The sequence below is a fragment of the Oncorhynchus mykiss genome, chromosome 6 (assembly GCF_057628025.1).
Source record: "Oncorhynchus mykiss isolate SJ-2025 chromosome 6, ASM5762802v1, whole genome shotgun sequence".
Taxonomy (NCBI): domain Eukaryota; kingdom Metazoa; phylum Chordata; class Actinopteri; order Salmoniformes; family Salmonidae; genus Oncorhynchus; species Oncorhynchus mykiss.
The window spans coordinates 16,751,996-16,769,461 of record NC_143027.1 but is presented as its reverse complement, the minus strand read 5'-3'; the positions used below and the strand labels follow the sequence as shown (position 1 = coordinate 16,769,461).

Below are 17,466 nucleotides of genomic sequence, written 5' to 3'. Positions count from 1 at the left end.
AGACCTTATACTCCACATCATGGCAATTCAAATTGGTGGAAGAAAACCCCATGCGGATGTGAAAACTTAACCGGCTATCCTTATTTACTCACCTCTTCTTTTTTTTTTTTTGAATTTTACCCCTTTTTCTCCCCAATTTCGTGGTATCCAAATGTTTAGTAGCTACTATCTGGTCTCATCGCTACAACTCCCGTACGGGCTCGGGAGAGACGAAGGTTGAAAGTCATGCGTCCTCTGATACACAACCCAACCAAGCCGCACTGCTTCTTAACACAGCATCCCGGAAGCCAGCCGCACCAATGTGTCGGAGGAAACACCGTGCACCTGGCAACCTTGGTTAGCGCCCACTGCACCCGGCCTGCCACAGAGTCCCACGCAGAGCCTGGGCGCGCAACTCACCTCTTCTTAAGTTAATGCAAAAAGTATGCAGTCAAATTAATTATGCATTCATCTCATCGGTGCAAGGCACTTGTTAGACCAAAATCTCACCTCACAGTTTCTCATTTTAATCAGTTGCTATAGCTGAAATAGAGTATTATGGCAAAAAAACATATCCCCAAAAGACATTTGGGTCAAGAACAGTAGCCTACCCAGTTCATCGAAATATGTCACTTCATACATTAACAATAGAGGTGCTTAAAACACCTTCTAATGGACTGTTATTTTTCAGTATGAAGACATTCGTGGAAATTTGGTCCCTGCCTGTCCCTGGGACCTGTGTTCTTCTAAACGAGCAGAGTGATGAGATTGTATCGCTAGCAGCACACTCTCTGGCCCTCATTCTCCAGCATGCAGTGCTTAATGAGCAACAAGGCATTACTATGCAGACTGTGATCAATACGCCAGGAGGCATTGGCAGGCATGGCCCATGTCATTAATGAATTACTGGGAGAGAAGAATGTAATATGTGCTGACAGGCCAGGCAGGTAAAATGACTGCAGTTATGTTAGGTGTCGTGTTGTTATGTTATGACTGTCATAATCACGTCATGGCAGTTGTGTCAGGTCCCCCCCCACTTGATCTTCAATAATCCCTCCTACCCTTGCAGACCACTGGAACTGGAGCTTAACGTTTGTGTCTACATGCTTGTGTCTCTATGTGTTGGCACTGGTCATATATTGGCATGCTGAGTAAAGGTTCTGAGTTTTATAGGAGAATATTCGTATTAAGTTTTTGATCACCAATTTAAATTCCTTATTTGAAAATGACCGATAAAAGAGATTGCTTATCTGAAGTCCTCTGCTAGGTTGGTTTTGACTGAATATGCTAATGCTTTACCAAATAAAAATATGGAATTGCATTTTCAAACATACCCTTTGATGACTTAAAAATACAAATATTAATATTCATATCTCCACAATATCAAAATAACACATAGTTTCATATTTCAGGCAAATTCTTATGCTGCAAGACAAATTTGTATTTTCCTGAAATGAATCTGCAGGATCATATTGCTACGACCATAAACAGTTATTTGGATAACATCAGTAATAAGTCAGCTAACTTAAACTTATTATATTTTTGATTTAGCAACATAATGTGTTAAGTGTGTGTGTGAGAGTGAGTGTGAGAGTGAGAGTGAGAGTGAGAGTGAGAGTGAGAGTGAGTGTGAGAGTGAGAGTGAGAGTGAGAGTGAGAGTGAGTGTTGTGTGTGTGTGTGTGTGTGTGTGTGTGTGTGTGTGTGTGTGTGTGTGTGTGTGTCTGTGTGGTAGGTGGGATCATCTTCCAAGTGGAGGTGACCACAGTCTTCTCAGGCATTTGGATAAGGGACAAGCTTTATCCAAGGGATGGGATCTATGTACAATTTACTGACAGGTCCCATACTGAAACCCTGGATCAAAACAGATGGTGCCCGTAAAGTGAATGCTCTCAAAAGTTACGATATTGATCAAGTTTTACATTTGTCATGTCTGTTGAACCCCTCCTCCTCGATGCTTCCCACAGTACATAAAGAGTGCTCTGCTGTGCCTGTAGGTAAAATAACTTTCAGAACATGTGGTGGGTAGCAATTTTCCTCTTTCCTGTTCCTCTCTTGGAGAATTCAATCTGGACATGCTGATGCTTTGTGGCAGGCCTGTCATTTCCAATCCTCCAACCCTGAATTAGGCCTCCGGTTCACTCACTGAGGGCAAACAAAAAACACACAAGCACCCATGCAAGCACACACTACACTCCACCTACACAATCTTGTATTCACATACTTCAGGCCACAAAGAGGAGAAACAGTGAGGACGAGCTGGGGCCAAACGGGGGGCCTCACCGTGTCCAATCCCCAAATGGCACCCTTATTCACTATATAGTGCACTACTTTTGACCAGAGCCTGATAGGTGGAATGTACAAGAGGAAACAAACTCAATTATGCCCCTGAAGCGTCAGTGTCCCAAAGAGGCAACTTGAGAAATGAAACATATAAACACCGTATGCAGATTTCTTTTTGGTGAGGTAGCAACACCCAGTATTAAATGCCACAAGGAAAAGAGCTACTCAACATCTTTATATCTTCACACACACACACACGCACACACACAAACATGCAATTGCTCTCAGCTGGTCCCTTTGGGCTTCCCTGTAGATCCTCAGCTAAAGCAAAAGACCAAGTTGTTTGCTACACCAGATGTGTAACTTCTACAGAGCGTGAGACACTCCTACTCATGAATGAAACCTGAGAGGATGGAGCTGCTTAGTGTAACTCTGTGCTTCTACGCTTCTGGTGTTACAGGTAAAATACCTACTGTTTTCACAACAACCCAGTGTAGCTTCTGTGTAGGTGTTCATTTGATTCAGCTGTCTTGTCTGCTTGAAATTGTTGTTCTAGTGTGTGGAAGAGGTTTTGGTATTACACACCTAAATAAAATGTTCTCCTTTCTTCATGGGCAGACTTTGGAAATGTGACAAGAACGTGAAGCGTTATCGAACCAATGGAGGGAGTCATACATGGTACTGGTCCTGTTTATCAGTGCTCACCAAGCCAGTGCTCCCCTGTGATCTTGCCGAAGCCGTCGCGGTATGCGTCCCATGCTCGGAAGAAGTTCACTGCGCCGTCCTCTCTGCGCTGAATGACCTGGGAGGAAGAACATAAGAAACACCCCATATTATTACCATGACAACATTTCAGGATATTGTTGTGTGAATACGAATGCCCAAATGCAACCTAATCCAGGGTTGTAATAATTAGTGTACACCATATGAAATTGAAACAGAAAATTATCTTATTGGACGAGCTCAAGTAGTCCCTACCTGTTTCAGTCTGTTTTCTTCTGTTGGGTGCCTAGGGAATATGAATTTGAATGGTTGGTTTGCCAGCCCCATTTAGTGAAAATACCATTGGAAATGCCATATCATGTCAACATATCTTTCTCCTAAATGTCTCAGACACTGTGCTCGATTGGCATTAGAAACAAGACCAAAACACCATCTGTCACAAGTTTCCGATCATCCTTTAATTCATTTTGCTTTCTTAAAAATGCTGAAAGCTACGAAAACCCATAGCAAACATAAAACAATGCTCTTTCCTCTGAGAGGTTGGTCTTTGTCGTTGGTATGCAACGGTCCTTTTGAAATCAAGAGAAAACAAACATTTTAACATTCAAACGGCACAATATTGGGATGCCTGACAATGTGAATAGCTCCAGAAAGTCTGTGTAAACTGTGTGGTCCCTGGTAAGGCTGCTAGGATGCTGATGCATGGCTGGAATTAGAAGTGAGCTTGAGACACTAATTGACTCCTGATCCCTTTATAGACGATTAATCAGTCAGGCACTGGATCAATGGCCGATGAAAATGCCAGCGGAGGCAAGGGTCGCCATCAATGTAAATGAGCCCCCCCCCCCCCTCTCTCTCTCACATGTTCCACACCACCAACCCCAGGAGCCACAGCCAGGAGAGAGGCCACACACACGTTGACTGAAAAACAAATACGTTGTGACAGAGGACCCGTCCATGTGAAATGTAATTATGATAGTGATACAGTCGGAGCGTTATTCCTCCGAGTACTTTGCTAAAAATTCCTCATAGCATTCCCATCTCTAGCCCAGTCATCAGTGATCCATTGGAGAAGCTCAAGTAATCAATGTTACTAAAGGTAAGGCTCTTTTAAAGCATGTGGCGCCTAATGACTAACTATACATCTATTCCTCTTAATATTCATATGTTTTACTGTCACATACCGTACACAGGATAGGTGCAGTGAAATGTGTTGTTTTACAGGGTCAGCCATAGTAGTATGATAGGTGCAGTGAAATGTGTTGTTTTACAGGGTCAGCCATGGCAGTATGATAGGTGCAGTGAAATGTGTTGTTTTACAGGGTCAGTCATAGCAGTATGATAGGTGCAGTGAAATGTGTTGTTTTACAGGGTCAGTCATAGCAGTATGATAGGTGCAGTGAAATATGTTGTTTTACAGGGTCAGGCATAGTAGTACAGTGCCCCTATAGCAAATTAGGGTTAAGTGCCTTGCTCAAGGGCACATCGACAGGTTTTTCACCCTGTCGGCTCTTTGAACCAGCAACCTTTTGGTTACTGGCTCAATGCGCTAATGGCTAGGTCAATGTCATTTGATGTGTTTAATCATGTAGCAGCATGCACACTTTGAAGAGCGCTGACCTTGGTCATGAGATTTGTGAAAACACCCTAATTCTCTCAATAAAGGATGCCAACATTCTGGGCAGGTGCTTCGGGCTACATTCAAAATTAATATGTAGAGGCCTCACTGAGAATATATCTGTTCTCTCCTCCTACCCCCGCTCCAACCCACCACGAAACCCAATACATTTGACTTATTCACTCTAATCTGTGGAAATGCTCAACTAGCCACCTCTCAATGCTTAATCTGTCCCAATCACCACGGCACCTTGTGTAAACCAGGTGATTAAAATAAAGGCAAATTCTCATGTTTTAATAAATATTTGATGAGCTGGGATATGAATATTCCCATCAGAGGGCCTGATGCTGGCTTCAAATGAAGGGGTGTTCAGACGGCATAAAGAAACCGGGCTGGCACATCAGGCTGGCTGACACAGTCCTGGGCGTTGGGAGAGATAGTGAGATGGGAAATTGGGGGATGATTGATGGGTATAGCTACGGGGCACTTGTAATAACGTTGCTGAGAAAAGCGCTGACTCGAAAGCCCCACATGCTGGGTAAACACTAAAAAGAAATATGTTATTGTGTCATAAAATCCAAAGGGGCGGGTGTACTCCTCGCTCCCTCCCCTGTCTCTGATGTGTCTGTTTGTTGTGCCTCGCCGTAAAGAGTGAGTCCCGAAAGCAATTTCACCTGTTCCAATGAATCTCTTTGCCAGCCCCCAATACAGAGCAGTCATTCAGTCATTCACAGTAAAGCGCCATGCTAGATGACAGCATCTTGGAGAAAAAGAGATGACACACTTTGTCTGACAGGCACAGCATCGGAAGAGGCATGGTCTTCTTACACATTCCACAATATGGTATTAGTTCACATAATCACTTGAACAATGTGTCCTGTGTATGTGAGAAGAGCTTAACCTTTTACTGCAGTGGGCTGAATCAGGGTCACACGGAGTGTTTCTTTGTAGTCAAACAAATCTAATTTGAAACAAATGTATACACCTCACACACATGGTTATGGGCTTAAAAAAAGAAGACACCTGTACCATGTCAGATGTAGAGTTAAAATGTATTACATTTTGAATTTGCATCCCAATATTACACTTTATATACATTACGGAAGACTGAAATATGACTAGACGTTTGCCATAGAAAGGGCTACTGATTCCATCGCCAGTCGTCGCTCTCAATCTGTCTGGTGTGTTTGTGTGGTCTGCTCTGCTCAGAATGTGTTGAGAACTCCAGACTCCCATAGTTTAGCTCTTCATTAACAGCATGTTGGGATGGTAGAGCTGCCATGGACATGAGGCAGTGGTGGATAATCTCTTGTGGATTCAAATGTAACTTTCCTATGGTCTAGTAGGCCCATCATCCCAGCAAACAGAGAGCATTCCAACAAAGTTATACAGCGTTCCATTGCGTGCCCAATTAGGTTTCCAGCTAATGACAACATCCCATTAATATTTTTAAAATGAAAACTTAATTGAATAAACATTAGTAGAAGGACATGCAACAATGGTTTCTGGAATGTGTTATCCGTATGTATGTTCATAGAGATAACGTCATAGTCATGTCATGGGAACATCCATGGAAACCTCAAAAGTTCTGGGAAAGCTTGCCATTTTAACGTTCTCAAAACATGCCTACTAATGTTCTGGGTATACATAGGTAAATAGAAATGATGTTGGGCAACGATGGAAGAGCTGGCTACAGTACATACAGTATAGGACTAGGCTACTCCTAATCACTTACAAAACGTTTGTATTTGGAAAAAGATGAGAGATACAGTGTACTTTAGGAGAGATTAAAGGGGACCTGAGAATGATGGTGAATATTTAAGTCATGATGGAATGTCACTTTGTTGATTTTCATAACATAAGAAGTTCCAGATGAATCACTTTAGGAATATGTTTCATTCAACTCGGAGGAAAATACTGCATAAATGTTTATAAAACAAAAAAATTACAATCGCATCTGATAGATATTGTTTTGTTCTGTCATCCTTTTATTATGTCTCAAAACATAATATTTCTCCTTGGCACAAATCTCGGCACTCAGAATGATTATTAAAAGCTAGTTTCATATTACCCTAATGCACCAGCATGAGACATTAGAAAGTCTGTGGCTTGAGTTTCTGCGGTGTGTACTTGGTGTGTTGTAGGGCTCAGCTGGCTCAGCTGTTGAAAGCCTGAATTCATACTTCTCAAACAAAACCACACAGTGCAAAAACACAAGAATCAAAACATGTCATTGGAATATTCCCAGGAAGACTCTTGGAGCAGCCAATACTGGCAGAGTAGAATAGCGTGCCAATCTTCTGGTTTGTAAAAGGAGAGGCCTTTACAATGCCAACAAACATGCCCTCTTCTTGTCAATCTGGCAGGGAATATTAGACACCACACGGCGCCGAGGTGAGGATTTGATAACGTACTGTACTCCCCCAGAGCTGTCAATCAACTGAGACAGTGGACTTAGCCGTTCTCCTGAAGCTGCTGCACTGACCTAAACGACTGCTAATACTACTACGACTGCTAATACTACAACTACTGCCTATTACTAATACAACTATTGTTACTAAGACTACTACTATTATGCCTTTTACTAATAAACTGCTGTTACTAAGACAACTGATACTATGCCTACTACTAATACTACTGTTACTAAGACAACTGATACTATGACTATTACTAACACAACTACTGTTACTAAGACAACTGATACTATGCCTACTACTAATACTACTGTTACTAAGACAACTGATACTATGACTACTGCTACTATGCCTATTACTAATACAACTACTGTTACTAAGACTACTGCTACTATGCCTACTACTAATACTACTGATACTAAGAATAAGGCTACTACTACTAATACAACTACTGTTACTAAGACTACTGCTACTATGCCTACTACTAATACTACTGATACTAAGAATAAGGCTACTACTACTAATACAACTACTGTTACTAAGACTACGACTATTATGCCTTTTACTAATAAACTGCTGTTACTAAGACTACTGCTACTATGCCTACTACTAATAGACTACTGCTACTACTATTGCTACTATTACTACTAACACAACTACTGTTACTAAGACTACTGCTACTATCCCTACTACTAATACAACTACTGTTACTAAGACTACTGCTACTATGTCTATTACTAACACAACTACTGTTACTAAGACTACTGCTACTATGCCTACTACTAATACTATTGTTACTAAGACTACTGCTACTATGTCTATTACTAACACAACTACTGTTACTAAGACTACTGCTACTATGCCTACTACTAATACTATTGTTACTAAGACTACTGCTACTATGTCTATTACTAACACAACTACTGTTACTAAGACTACTGCTACTATGCCTACTACTAATACTATTGTTACTAAGACTACTGCTACTATGTCTATTACTAACACAACTATTGTTACTAAGACTACTGCTACTATGCCTACTACTAATACTATTGTTACTAAGACTACTTCTACTATGTCTATTACTAACACAACTACTGTTACTAAGAGTACTGCTACTACAACTACTAATACAACGCCTACTACTAACACAACTACTGTTACTAAGACTACTGCTACTATGCCTATTACTAACACAACTACTGTTACTAAGACTACTGCTACTATGCCTATTACTAACACAACTACTGTTACTAAGACTACTGCTACTATGCCTATTACTAACACAACTACTGTTACTAAGACTACTGCGACTATGCCTATTACTAACACAACTACTGTTACTAAGAGTACTGCTACTACAATTAATACAACTACTGTTACAAAGAATACTGCTACCATGCCTATTACTAACACAACTACTGTTACTAAGATTACTGCTACTACAACTACTAATACAACGCCTACTACTAACACAACTACTGTTACTAAGAGTACTGCTACTACAACTACTAATACAACGCCTACTACTAACACAACTACTGTTACTAAGACTACTGCTACTATGCCTATTACTAACACAACTACTGTTACTAAGAGTACTGCTACTACAATTAATACAACTACTGTTACAAAGAATACTGCTACCATGCCTATTACTAACACAACTACTGTTACTTAGACTACTACTACTGCTACGACTACTAATACCACTACTGTTACCAGTGGCAACCCGTCATTCAGGGCTGTTTTGAGCCCCACATTTTTTGGTGGGGGGGCTTGTCTGTTTTGCATGTTATTTTGGCATTAATACGTGTCACATATCAGTTTTAAACAACGTAAAAAAAACAATATACAGTATATCATTGAGTTAATAATGCCGCATACAAACCTGAGCTGTGTTCGAATACCCATACTAACATAGTGTAATGAAACAGGCAGGGAGCAGGTCTCAAACCCTCAACCTTCTAGCCCGAAATCCAGCACGCTATCGACTGTGCCGCAAAAGTATGCTCGAGCGGCAGAGTCGATATCCGTGCTTATAAACCCAGGGTCGTTGCATTACTCCCTCCTTTCAAAGAGTGCGTCCTCGCGCTAGCTTGCGACTCAACGTCTTATAGGAACGCGCTCACATGCCAAGCACACGCACTGTCGTGGATGCAAGGTCCGATCACTTCTTACACCAATGTAATGAAACAGCAGGGAGCAGGTCTCGAACCCTCGACCTTCGTGCTATCGACTGTGCCGCAAAAGCATGCTCGTGTGGCAGAGTCGATATCTGCGCTAATAAACTCAGGGTTGTTACAATACCGTATACTACATACTTAATGAGTATGGGTGTTTGAATATACTACATACAACAGTATATACTATTAGTTCATTTTAGTAAACTGTAAACGAACTGTATCATTTCAGTTGAGCGTACTAGAGCTTCACCTGTCTCCCGGAAGTTGATGCTGTTGCTATGCAACCTCTTGCTAGCTTGTTAGCATAAAAATTGACTAGCTAAAGATTTTACGATTTCGGTTGTGTTCGTAAATTCAATCTGGAGTGCCAGAGTGCGCTCTGGTCATTGGTAAATCGAGAGCGTTGTCAGATTATCCGTTCACGCTGGACACTGGCGAATGAGTAGAATGGCAGTCAAGCACCCAAGCTAACTGGCTAACGTTGGCTAGCTACTTCCAGACACAAATGAGACTGAGAGAACACCTCACTCTGACCATTTTACTCGCCCTAGCAGAGCTTGTTAGGCTGTTTTCATGTTATCTAGAGTGTTGGTGACTGTAACTGTGCTGCTGGCAACAATTTAATTAGGCTTTTATTCACCGACTTTTACTGACACCGGCCATATTCAACATGTGTTGAGCATTCGTAAATGAATCAGTTATTCTGTGCGAGAGTGCTCTGAAATCGGAGTAGATAGCCAGAATGAACAATGTCGATTCAAACACACAATGAATATATCACTTAGCTAAGAATGATGTGAATAATCAGGTCAATAAACATTGGTTAGTTAGTTAGATAGCAGATAGTTAATAATACTGCCTGGCAAGTTTGATGTATTAGTAGCCAACTAATGTTAGGTACAGTGCCTTGCGAAAGTATTCGGCCCCCTTGAACTTTGCGACCTTTTGCCACATTTCAGGCTTCAAACATAAAGATATAAAACTGTATTTTTTTTTGTGAAGAATCAACAACAAGTGGGACACAATCATGAAGTGGAACGACATTTATTGGATATTTCAAACTTTTTTAACAAATCAAAAACTGAAAAATTGGGCGTGCAAAATTATTCAGCCCCTTTACTTTCAGTGCAGCAAACTCTCTCCAGAAGTTCAGTGAGAATCTCTGAATGATCCAATGTTGACCTAAATGACTAATGATGATAAGTACAATCCACCTGTGTGTAATCAAGTCTCCGTATAAATGCACCTGCACTGTGATAGTCTCAGAGGTCCGTCAAAAGCGTAGAGAGCATCATGAAGAACAAGGAACACACCAGGCAGGTCAGATACTGTTGTGAAGAAGTTTAAAGCCGGATTTGGATACAAAAATATTTCTAAAAGCTTTAAACATCCCAAGGAGCACTGTGCAAGCGATAATATTGAAATGGAAGGAGTATCAGACCACTGCAAATCTACCAAGACCTGGCCATCCCTCTAAACTTTCAGCTCATACAAGGAGAAGACTGATCAGAGATGCAGCCAAGAGGCCCATGATCACTCTGGATGAACTGCAGAGATCTACAGCTGAGGTGGTAGACTCTGGTCATAGGACAACAATCAGTCGTATATTGCACAAATCTGGCCATTATGGAAGAGTGGCAAGAAGAAAGCCATTTCTTAAAGATATCCATAAAAAGTGTTGTTTAAAGTTTGCCACAAGCCACCTGGGAGACACACCAAACATGTGGAAGAAGGTGCTCTGGTCAGATGAAACCAAAATTGAACTTTTTGGCAACAATGCAAAACGTTATGTTTGGCGTAAAAGCAACACGGCTCATCACCCTGAACACACCATCCCCACTGTCAAACATGGTGGTGGCAGCATCATGGTTTGGGCCTGCTTTTCTTCAGCAGGGACAGGGAAGATGGTTAAAATTGATGGGAAGATGGATGGAGCCAAATACAGGACCATTCTGGAAGAAAACCTGATGGAGTCTGCAAAAGACTTGAGACTGGGACGGAGATTTGTCTTCCAACAAGACAATGATCCAAAACATAAAGCAAAATCTACAATGGAATGGTTCAAAAATAAACATATCCAGGTGTTAGAATGGCCAAGTCAAAGTCCAGACCTGAATCCAATCGAGAATCTGTGGAAAGAACTGAAAACCGCTGTTCACAAATGCTCTCCATCCAACCTCACTGAGCTCGAGCTGTTTTGCAAGGAGGAATGGGAAAAAATGTCAGTCTCTCGATGTGCAAAACTGATAGAGACATACCCCAAGCGACTTACAGCTGTAATCGCAGCAAAAGGTGGCGCTACAAAGTATTAACTTAAGGGGGCTGAATAATTTTGCACACCCAATTTTTCAGTTTTTGATTTGTTAAAAAAAATTGAAATATCCAATAAATGTTCTTCCACTTCATGATTGTGTCCCACTTGTTGTTGATTCTTCACAAAAAAATACAGTTTTATATCTTTATGTTTGAAGCCTGAAATGTGGCAAAAGGTCGCAAAGTTCAAGGGGGCCGAATAGTTTCGCAAGGCACTGTAGCAACATTGGCTGCTCCACTAAAAGTTTTGCGATTAAGCTGTGGTACTTAGAGGTAATTTGTGTTTTAGTACGGTACCCTGCGTCATATCTTCATTGCTCCGGACCAGCGCAAGGGGGATTTAGAGCACTGGTTATGCTTTTGGGTCCTACTGTGTCTCTAACTGACAATGAATGGGCTACATAAACCTAAATAGAAACTGATAATTGTGCATGACTTCAGTATTACTTACTAACACTGTTGTTACACTAAGGTTTTTATTCTTCTATTTTGTTAGGATTATTTTGCTCTTACTGTAGTAGTGTAGGCCACTCCCGACCGGTCATGTTGTACAGCGCCTGAGTGGTGCAACGTCTAAGACACTGCATAGCAGTGCAAGTTGTGTTGCTACAGATACTGGTTCAATACCTGTGCTGTCCTCAACTGGGAGACCCATGAGATGGGTCTGGTTTCTCTCCCTCTAAACTGAAATAAATAACAGACTGGCTTTATTTACAAATTAGTAACAATGTTCAAGAATGGCCTTTTTCTCGCTAATTTTAGGTTATTTGAAAAAAAATATATAATAATCTCCAAAATATTGTTATTTTTTAAACAAAGCGATTATTATTATTATTACTATTAATTTAGAATTATGTAAATGCCCCTTGGATATTCTCACATATATATTATTAACCCTGTTAATAGCAGGACAATATATATTGGTCACGGCTCCCGAGTTGCACACAATGGGATTGCCTTGCAGTTCTCCAGCTGTATCCACAGAAAGCGCGCAAGGTTCAAGGCACGAGGGCAGGGGGCACGGGATGGGCCCGCAGTGCCGAGCACAGAAGACGGACCTAGCCCAGGGCCATTACGGCTGTTAGCAGGTAGCTGGACAATAGACTTGCCTAGAAGGAGGGTAGGTGGAGAATTCTATCGTCAATTGTATTTCTTCAGTTAGGTTGGCTGTATCACAACCGCCCGTGATTGGTTGCAATTATAGTTTAGTACACCGGAAAAGAGAAAGCAAATAATACAACAAAAAGTATTATTATGTATCACATCCGACCGTGATTGGGAGTCCCACAGGGCGGTGCACAATTGGTCCTGCATTTCTCTCCCTCTAAAAACAGAAATAAATGTTTTGGCCTTTACAAATATTATTTGGGCCTTTATTCAGATTAAAATCGCTCACTTACATTTAAAAAAAACTAAATAACCTCCAAAATATCGTTATATATTATCAAGTTGATGGCACAGTCATATAGCCCGGCACCTACACAAGGCTTAGTGACTTATTAATTCATGGCTTTGGATCAAAATAAATAAGTACCAACATTAATTCTGGTAGTCTTTAATAAAGAAATGGTTTGGTTATCCTGACCTGGTCACCATGTACAGTATTATAATATACCTTTACCAACACCAAGTATTTTGATACATTGTGGATGGGACCTCCCCAGAAGAGCAGCTGTCACCGCATCCCAATGCAAAATACGTTGCTACAGATATCCGTGGCGGCCGCCACCGGGAGATCGATGAGGCGGCTTTTGGTTTGAATTTAGAATCCTCCAATTCTTTATATGTAATTATTGGTGGAGAGTCACGTCATATTTTTCGATATACTGTAGGCCTACTGTAGGCGATGTGAGTCTCACTAGTGTTAAGTAATGTGCTGATAAAAGGGGTGTAGGTCATATTTATTTAAAGAGCATATTGAAGTTAGAAGCAAAAGCATTTGAAGCAATAGCCTACAACTATTTTTTATTTTATTTGATCATTTTCCCCCCTTTTTCTCCCCAATTGGTAGTAGTTACTGTCTTGTCTCATCGCTGCAACTCCCGTACAGACTCGGGAGAGGCGAAGTTCGAAAGCCATGCGTCTTCCGAAACACAACCCAACCAAGCCGCACTGCTTCTTGACACAATACATGTCCAACCGGGAAACCAGCCACACCAGTGTGTCGCAGGAAACACCATACACCTAGCGACCTGGTCAGCGTGCACTTGCGCCCGGCCCACCACAGGAGTAGCTAGTGCGCAATGAGATATCCCTACCAGCCAAACCCTTCCTAACCCGGACGACGCTAGTGTGTGTCGCCCCATGGACCTTCTGGTCACGGCCGGCTCGAACCCAGAGTCTCTGGTGGCACAGCTAACACTGTGATGCAGTGCCTTAGACCACTGCGCCACCCGGGAGGCCAGCTTTTTGCAATTTTGGTGAGGCTCTCTTGTTCAGATATCGGTAAGTGGGCTGGAGGCAGGGCATGAAAGGGATAACGAATCCAGTTGTTTGTGTCATCCGTTTCGGGGAAGTACCTGGGTAATTGCGCACCCAGCTCACTCAGGTGATTCGCTATATCACATTTGACATTGTCCGGAAGCTTGAGTTCATGTGCACACAAAAAATCATACAATGATGGAAAGACCTATGTGTTGTCCTTCTTAATGCAGACAGAAAATATCTCCAACTTCTTAATCATAGCCTCAATTTTGTCCCACACATTGAATATAGTTGTGGAGAGTCCCTGTAATCCTAGATTCAGATCATTCAGGCGAGAAAAAACATCACCCAGATCGGCCAGTCTTGTGAGAAACTCGTCATCATGCAGTTGGTCAGACAAGTGAAAATGATGGTCAGTAAAGAAAACTTTAAGCTCATCTCTCAATTAAAAAAAAATGTGTAAATACTTTGCCCCTTGATAACCAGCGCACTTCTGTATGTTGTAAAAGCGTTACACGGTCACTGCCCATATCATAGCATAATGCAGAAAATGTCAGAGTTCAGAGGCCTTGCTTTAGAAAAGTTAAACAAATCAAATCAAATGTTATTTGTCACATACACATGGTTAGCAGATGTTAATGCCAGTGTAGCGAAATGCTTGTGCTTCCAGTTCCGACCATGCAGTAATATCTAAGAAGTAATCTAACCTAACAATTTCACAACAACTACCTTATACACACAAGTGTAAAGGAATGAATAAGAATATGTACATAAAAATATGTGAATGAGTGATGGCCGAACGGCATAGGCAAGATGCAGTAGATGGTATAGAGTACAGTATATACAGGTACATATGAGATGAGTAATGTAGGGTATGTAAACATTATATAAAGTGGCATTGTTTAAAGTGGCTAGTGATACATTTATTACATCAATTATTGCATTATTAAAGTGGCTAGAGTTGAGTCAGTATGTTGGCAGCAGCCCCTCAATGTTAGTGATGGCTGTTTAACAGTCTGATGGCCTTGAGATAGAAGCTGTTTTTCAGTCTCTCGGTCCCAGCTTTGATGCATTTGTACTGACCTCGCCTTCTGGATGATAGCGGGGTGAACAAGCAGTGGCTCGGGTGGTTGTTGTCCTTGATGATCTTTATAGCCTTCCTGTGACATCGGGTGGCATAGGTGTCCTGGAGGGCAGGGGTAGTTTGCCCTCGGTGATGCGTTGTGCAGACCTCACTACCCTCTGGAGAGCCTTGCGGTTGTGGGCGGAGCAGTTGCCGTACCAGGCAGTGATACAGTCCGACAGGATGCTCTCGATTGTGCATCTGTAAAAGTTTGTGAGTGTTTTTGGTGACAAGCCAAATTTCTTCAGCCTCCTGAGGTTGAAGAGGCGCTGCTGCACCTTCTTTACCATGCTGTCTGTGTAGGTTGGACCATCTCAGTTTGTCTGTAATGTGTACGCCGAGGAACTTAAAACTTCCCACCTTCTCCACTACTGTCCCGTCGATGTGGATAGGGAGCTGCTCCATCTGCTGTTTCCTGAAGTCTACGATCGTCTCCTTTGTTTTGTTGACATTGAGTGTGAGGTTATTTTCCTGACACCACACTACGCGTGCCCTCCCCTCCTCCCTGTAGGCCATCTCGTCGTTGTTGGTAATCAAGCTGACCACTGTAGTGTCGTCTGCAAACTTAATGATTGAGTTGGAGGCGTGCATGGCCACGCAGTCATGGGTGAACAGGTAGGGGGCTGAGAACGCACCCTTGTGGAGCCCCAGTGTTGAGGATCAGCGTAGTGGAGATGTTGTTACCTACCCTCACCACCTGGAGGCGGCCCGTCAGGAAGTCCAGGACCCAGTTGCACAGGGCGGGGTCAAGACCCAGGGTCTCGAGCTTAATGACGAATTTGGAGGGTACTATGGTGTTAAATGCTGAGCTGTAGTCGATGAACAGCATTCTTACATAGGTATTCCTTGTCCAGATGGGTTAGGGCAGTGTGCAGTGTGATTGCGATTGCGTTGTCTGTGGACCTATTGGGGCGGTAAGCAAATTGGAGTGGGTCTAGGGTGTCAGGTAGGGTGGAGGTGATATGGTCCTTGACTAGTCTCTCAAAGCACTTCATGATGACGGAAATGAGTGCTACGGGGCGGTAGTCATTTAGCTCAGTTACCTTAGCTTTCTTGGGAACAGGAACAATGGTGGCCCTCTTGAAGTATGTGGGAACAGCTGACTGGGATAAGGATTGATTGAATATGTCCATAAACACACCAGCCAGCTGGTCTGCGCATGCTCTGAGGACGCGGCTGGGGATGCCGTCTCGGCCTGCAGCATTGCGAGGATTAACACGTTTAAATGTTTTACTCATGTTGGCTGCAGTGAAGAAGAGCCTGCAGGTTTTGGTAGCGGGCCGTGTCAGTGGCACTGTATTGTCCTCAAAGCAAGCAAAGAAGTTGTTTAATTTGTCTGGGAGCAAGACATCGAGGTCCGCAGCGGGGCTGGTTTTTCTTTGTAGTCCGTGATTAACTGTAGACCCTGCCACTTACCTCTCGTTTATGAGCTGTTGAATTGCGACTCTACTTTGTCTCTATACTGACGCTTAGCTTGTTTGATTGCCCTGCCGGAAGTGTTTTCACTGTAGTGTTCAAAATGTCTTTCAAGCTGTCAGGCATTCCTTTGGCAGCAAGAGCCTCTCGGTGGATGCTGCAGTGTACCCAAGTGGCGTCGGGAGCAACTGCTTGCACACGCGATCCCACTCCACTATGTCTCCCAGTCATGGCTTTTAGACCATCAGTACAGATACCACCACATCTTGACCACCAAAGTCCATTTGATGTCACAAAGCTGTCCAGTACTTAAAAAATATCCTCTCATGCTGTCCTGGTTTCCAGTGGTTTGCAGATGAGGATGTCTTCCTTAACCTGTTGAATCTATGGGGGCGCTATTTCATTATTGGATAAAAAAACGTGCCCGTTTTAAGCGCAATATTTTGTCACGAAAAGATGCTCGACTATGCATATAATTGACAGCTTACAGTCTAACGTTTCCAAAACTGCAAAGATATTATCTGTGAGTGCCACAGAACTCATGCTACAGGCGAAACCAAGATGAAAATTCAAACAGGAAATGAGCAGAATTTCTGAAGCTCTGTTTTCCAATGTCTCCTTATATGGCTGTGAATGCAGCAGGAACGAGCCTGCGCTTTCTGTCGTTTCTTCAAGATGTCTGCAGCATTGTGACGTATTTGTAGGCATATCATTGGAAGATTGGCCATAAGAGACTACATTTTCCAGGGGTCCGCCCGGTGTCCTTTGTCTAAATTGGTGCGTAATCTTCAGTTGCGGGCATTTTCTCCTGGGATTCAGGACAGAAAGCACTCTTCCACGAAGGATATATCATCGAAGAGATATGTGAAAAACACCTTGAGGATTGGTTCTAAACAACGTTTGCCATGTTTCAGTCGATATTATGGAGTTCATTTGGAAAAAAGTTTGGCGTATTGATGACTGGATTTTCGTTTTTTTTTGGTAGCCAA

The 17,466-nt window shown here is 42.3% G+C and overlaps 1 protein-coding gene across 3 annotated transcripts in view; it reads right to left on the bottom strand.

The window, feature by feature from the left end:
• Positions 1-17,466, bottom strand: part of fibcd1a (fibrinogen C domain containing 1a) — a 108,648-nt gene that overhangs the window by 30,546 nt on the left and 60,636 nt on the right. For all 3 annotated transcript variants that reach the window (XM_036979470.2, XM_090237064.1, XM_090237065.1), the window contains one exon: positions 2,966-3,062. In XM_036979470.2, coding sequence (XP_036835365.1) covers positions 2,966-3,062 — 97 coding nt within the window. The remainder of the gene's footprint in view (positions 1-2,965; positions 3,063-17,466) is intronic.